We start from the raw sequence: 6,000 nt of genomic DNA on the forward strand, positions 1-6,000 counted from the left end.
CCATGATGTGCAGTACTTCGGAGTTGCGCTCTCTCCAAATCATGGAAACGACGTCTTCGCACTGAAATCACTGCGTACTGATGAGTGCGAAGCCAGTGCAAATTCGCAGCAAGGAAACGGCAATTGCGCAGTGGCTGCGCAAAGCTCTCTTGCCGTGGAGGCAGATTCATCGAGGACCATAAACTAGTACAAAAGTTATCCCGCTTATCTTGTTTTTTTTCTATTCTTCCGATCTTCTTTTACTTGAATTTAATTATGGTCTGCTCCTACGAGGATGATGAGATGATTACTCTTCTAGACTTTGTTATCGATGCCAACACTTCGAAAACTAGGTGGCAAGTCCTATAGTAACATTTAAATGGTATATCACTTAAAAATACTTATTAAAAATATATTACTTTGTAAAAATTGTATTAAGGTTTGTAAAACCTTGTGAATGTGTATTGTAAATAAAAGTATAATGACGACAGAAGCATAAAAAGACCGTTTCTGACGTTCGGTATCCATGGTCGATTCTATCTCTTTATCCGGCGATTCGATTTATACATTTTCTCTTCTCTGGCTAATTTGCTGAAAACCACTGTGCAGCATGTAAATGTACAATCCCCTCGACTTCGGAGGGGGCTGCATCGAAGTACTGCGCATCATGGAAACATTGTGATTGATTTCTTCCAGTTATCTACAAGAAAGTAAAAGAATACATAAACTCTAATAAATAATTCAACTTGCTAATGAGCAAAAAGCTACGATATGTTAATAATAATAATAATATATGAATATATAAATAATGTTAATATAAATGTGGAGTCTGTGTGATGTATATAGTAGGTATATATTATAGGCTCTCATGATACCATTTTAGACAGAGACCTTGACTAGTTGCTATGCTCGAGATTTTCCCAAATGCCAAACATTAAAATGTTAAATGTCAAGCATTACCTTCTGGCATTACCTTCTGGCATATGGCAAGCTCCAGATTCTGTCACATTTAAAAAAACAGATTCTCACAGATTTCAAACGCTAGATTTGTTCATCTGTAAAATTGTAGACTTTATCATATTTGAAATGCTAAATTACGTCTTATGTATTACCCAAAACTCTCTCTGATACCAAACACTAGATTCTGCCACTTGCGTGTTACTTTCATGGTAGTGTTGTAACCTCAAACTTCACTGCAAAAATAATAAGTCTCTAGCTTGTTTATTTTGGTCCTTCGCCAAAATTTCACCTACAACTACTAACTCAGCCATTGGTGGTAGGCTGACGGTCACCTCCTTCACCATCAGCTAATTGCTGGATTTCTTCAGTTTAACCATTCAACTTTTTAACTGAGTTAGTGCCCATTAAATAAATTTTGATTTTGTGTGTACACTTATATATGGTACACGTGTACATGGTACAAATTCACATGGTACATGTGTGTGTGTGCGCATGTGTGTGTGCGTGTGCGCGTGTGCTCGTGTGCGCGTGTGCTTGTGTGTGTGTGCGCGTGTGTGTGTGCGTGTGTGTGTGCGTGTGCATGTGTGCGTGTGTGTGCGCGTGTGCACGTGTGTGTGTGCGCGGGTGCGTGTGCGCGTGTGTGTGTGCGCGTGTGTGTGTGCGCCCGTGTGTGTGTGCGTGTGCATGTGCGTGTGCGCGTGCGTGCGTGTGTGCGTGCGCGCGCGTGTGCGCGTGTGTGTGCGTGTGTGTGTGCGTGTGTGTGTGCATGTGCATGTGTGCGTGTGCATGTGTGTGTGCGCGTGTGCGCGTGTGTGTGTGCGCGTGTGCGCGTGTGTGTGTGCACCAGTGTGTGTGTGCGTGTGTGTGCGCGCGCGTGTGCGCGTGTGTGTGTGTGCGCGCGTGTGTGTGTGTGCGTGTGTATTTTATCTCATCAATTCCAATGGAAACATCAATGTAGCATAGTACATGTGTACACAGGTACATGATGCACGCTACACTGTACACACATACGCATATACATGTATGTATACATGTACATGTGTGTACATGTATACATATTGAACTGATCTGTTCTGTTCCAGAACAATTGTGCTCATCTTTTGCTACCGACAATCAGCGCAGTGCACACCCAGCACTACCCTTGCTTCGGTTTTCCAAGAGGGCAGGATGTTGTCCTAAGTAGATGTGTGCAGATTCTATCTTCATATATACCGACAATGTGTGAATCACATGGTAAGATACTATTGCTGTTTAATGACTTCTGTTGAAATACTTTTTTCAAAGAAATGTTGCATTAGCTACTTAAAATAAAATAATTGGCTTGTATAGCCACTCTTGCATACAGTATAGACTTTGGGTAGGTTCAGATTTGCAGTGTGCATGCCAACAGAATCATGAGAAGCTTTGCGAATAGCATATTTCAAATACTACCTTGTTGTCAGAACAAAAATGGTTCATTTAGTAATAAATATTTTACAATTTATGAAAATGGCACACGAGTCTGTCATGGTGAAGTTTTGGTTGAATATTATATATTATTACATTATTTTGTTCTGACAACAAATAATATATATATTATTTGACCTTTATTTGAATTGTATATCATAAAATCTTTATTAGAACGCCCAAGTGCTCTATTTTTAATCCTTCTCCTTTAGTGGTGCTTTATTAGAGGTGGCGTTTAAATAAAGGGTGTTGTATTTTTTGAACACCTCGTTAAAATTTTCAAAAGATAAATTTAACCCTTTCACAAGAGAAACGAATGTTGCCTATATTTAGCGCTCTCTTTTGGGGGAATGACATTAGCCCTTTTGGATGCAAGAAATTTTCTAACTTACCCCCAACCTGTTTTAGATCTTTAAATAAATATGCGCGTGGAAGCTCACACATGTTTCTACCAGATGGTATATATTGCTTGCAATAAAATATAGCCTGTATTGCTATTTGATGAAGCTTTCAAGTTTTTTCCATTCTAAATTTAAAAGCATATTTTTCATTTAATAACTATATTAAACAAGGTTGCATAAAAGCTCATTACACTCATTAATATGTTTGCTATAGTTTGCAGCTGAAGCTGGCTTTTTATATGCAATAGAAGGGGAGTTATGAGCGCTGATTGTAAGCTCCATTGTAAGCCGAGTTGATGTAACCGCAATAATGCTAGCAAATACGGTAGTAAGCTATAACTCTGCGAGGTTATAAGTTATATAGTAATAATCTATTAAATGTCACAAATGTATATTCAAGAGCTAGTGATATAAAAAAATCGCCTTTGTAATACATTTGGAAACAAAAATGAGCATTTTTAAAAGAAAAATAATAGCATTCTTTGCTCGGCCAGTTGTATTACAATTGTTGCCTTCGTTTGAAACTATTTCATATTCTTCTGGCTGTTTAATACCGTCTACAGTGTTTTCTGACTTCAACTTCTCGTCTGCACAACTGAGCTAGTTGATAATTGCATCCAAACAACTTTTAGCAGTGGCAAACTTTTACACGATGTAATTTATACTTCTCGCGCAAATAAAGAGAAACTGCGTATAATCAAAATAGCTTCAAATTTTTAGCCTCAAAATGGCCAACCATCACACCTATCATAGCTAGCAGTTCAGTTTCCCTCTTGAGCCAGTCATGCGCTCATAATGGTAGCTTCATAGTACACAGTTTCAGGTTACCTGTAAATGTTCACAACTTCTGCCATACATATAATGACTATCAGGATTTATGTTTTATATTAGACTGGCTGTACCACCCGGTGTTGCCTGGGTAATAAAAAAGCCTTTGGACAGAAAATTGATTTGTATTTAACATATAACAACATTACCCATTCTAACTTTCAAACTACATCTCACGAGAGAAGTGTGTCGTGCAGTTGAAATATATTAAGAGAAAAATAAAAACAACTGTAAAGGTTTTAAAACTCTGTCAAACAACTGTACCTTTCTATCTATTAGCCTGACATGTTGCCAATGGAAAATTCCATTAAGCTAGTTAATAAGGCTAGGCTTCTAATGATGGTACTCCATGACGTTGTGTCAGCATTGTCCAGCTCCGCTGTTCTAATAATAGCTATAGCTGGAATGACAGACAGACGGACTTTGAGAAATATATACGAGGTCTGTTAATTAAGTAATGAGACTTTTATTGCAGTGCCAAATATTTACAATTTATTCACAATTTGACTCTATCCCCTTCAAAGTAGTTGCCTTGGCTAGCCACACATTGCATGAATCGGAGTTTTCACTCCTCATAGCAGTGCTGGAGTTCAGAAACCGTCAGCGCCTTTAGTTGCTCCGTCACAGCTGCCTTTATGGTGTTCAAATCACCAAAATTCTGTCCCTTGAGGAGTTTCTTGACTTTGGGGAATAGAAAAAAGTCACAGGGACTTAAATCTGGAAAGTATGGAGGATGTGGTACAACTGGTATGCTTTTCTGAGCCAAGAATTCTCTTACAGAGAGTGCGGTGCGGGAAGGCGCATTGTCATGATGAAACATCCAGTTGTCCTTGATGGCTGGCCTTGCACGAGCAACTCGTTTTCGTAACCTTTCCAGGACTGTTTGGTAGAATAGGGCATTGACAGTTTGTCCTTCAGGTACAAACTCTTTATGGATGATACCTTTGCTGTCAAAGAAGCAGATGAGCATGGTCTTCACTCTTGATTTGCTCATTCCTGCTTTTTTGGGTCGAGGTGAGACTGAAGTGTGCCATTCGAGACTTTGACGTTTTTGTTTTAGGATCATACTCAAAAATCTATGATTCATCCCCAGTAACAACATTGGAGAAAAAATTTGGGTCAGTGTCAATTCTCTCTAGAAGATCAGAGCAAATGGCTCATCTGTTCTCTTTCTGTTCGAAAGTCAGATTCTTGGGAACAAACTTTGCCGAAATCTCCTTCATTTCCAGATCAACAGTTAAAATTTGATGGACAGTCACAGGATTTAACTGCAACTGTTCAGCAATCATCCTGACAGTTAAACGGCGGTCTGAATGAACTAATTCTCTGATTCGCTCAACATTTGCATCGTTGTGAACGGATGATGGCCTCCCTAGCCGAGTGTCATCTTCGACAGAGTCCTTGCCTTCAGAAAATGCCTTGAACCACCTAAAAACCTGTGCTCTTGACAGAGCTGTGTCTCCATAAGCTTGTTGAATCTTTGAGTAGGTTTCTGTGGCACTGTGTTGAAGTTGGACACAAAACTTAATTGCACAGCGTTGCTCAACTCTGCTGTCGCTCATTTTTGGAACGCATGTAGCGAATGTCCCTTACAAAAAACTGCTCTCAGAGCCCACCTGTTACACTTATGAGTTTCCTAATTGCACTGCTGATAGATAAGCATCTGCACCATAGTAGTATAGCAGGGGAGTCCCTGGGAAATTCCCCATTCTAATGCTATCTGACTTGTCTCATTACTTAATTAACAGACCTCGTACATAGGTTTGCTACAGTGAAACAAAATATAATTATGAGCTTGAATAGAAGCTAACTTTGAATTACCGAGTTCTAGCACGAACTTTCTCAACAGTTCCGGTTAATGAGCTCAACAAAACAAGTTAATTGTCAATTGCCTCTCATTGCCAAGCGTACATTTGCAGTCCTATGTTGCCAGAGTAAGTCTTGCACAATAACAAAAAACAAATTATATATTGTCCTAGACAATGTTTAGATGGTCTCATCGATCTCTGCCAATATAAATAGTACGCTGTGAGTCCAAAGGGTTTTTTTGTAAATGTATTTCACTGGCCTATGGTGGTAAGAACAAATCGAGTTTTGTGAAAAAAAATAAATTAAACAAATAAAATAATAACATGGGAATTTAATAATTCTAATATTTTGATACCTCACTATTGTAGTTTAGCACATCCATATTACACAAGACATATACTCACACTGGCAGGCGTTTACACAAACACATAATATAAGATTACCACACCAAAATATTTTTTTATCAATTATTATTTTTTAACAATTTTTTACAGAAACTTCATCTTTTTACATTCAATTTTATTGCATAATTTTATATCATGCGTTTGTGTTAATACTATGTGTAATTACTTGCCAC

At 38.4% G+C, this 6,000-nt stretch overlaps 1 protein-coding gene across 1 annotated transcript; it reads right to left on the minus strand.

The window, feature by feature from the left end:
- Positions 1–4,771: 4,771 nt before the first annotated feature.
- LOC137407254 (protein GVQW3-like) lies at positions 4,772–5,176 on the minus strand. The gene has a single exon (XM_068093861.1). It carries the CDS (start codon positions 5,174–5,176, stop codon positions 4,772–4,774), a length of 405 nt encoding a protein of 134 aa, XP_067949962.1.
- Positions 5,177–6,000: the final 824 nt, after the last annotated feature.

The sequence above is a fragment of the Watersipora subatra genome, chromosome 10, assembly GCF_963576615.1.
Source record: "Watersipora subatra chromosome 10, tzWatSuba1.1, whole genome shotgun sequence".
NCBI classification, from domain to species: domain Eukaryota; kingdom Metazoa; phylum Bryozoa; class Gymnolaemata; order Cheilostomatida; family Watersiporidae; genus Watersipora; species Watersipora subatra.

Coding starts and splice junctions, on each gene's coding strand:
- LOC137407254 (XM_068093861.1), bottom strand. CDS start 5,176: ATGAGCGACAGCAGAGTTGAGCAACGCTGTGCAATTAAGTTTTGTGTC.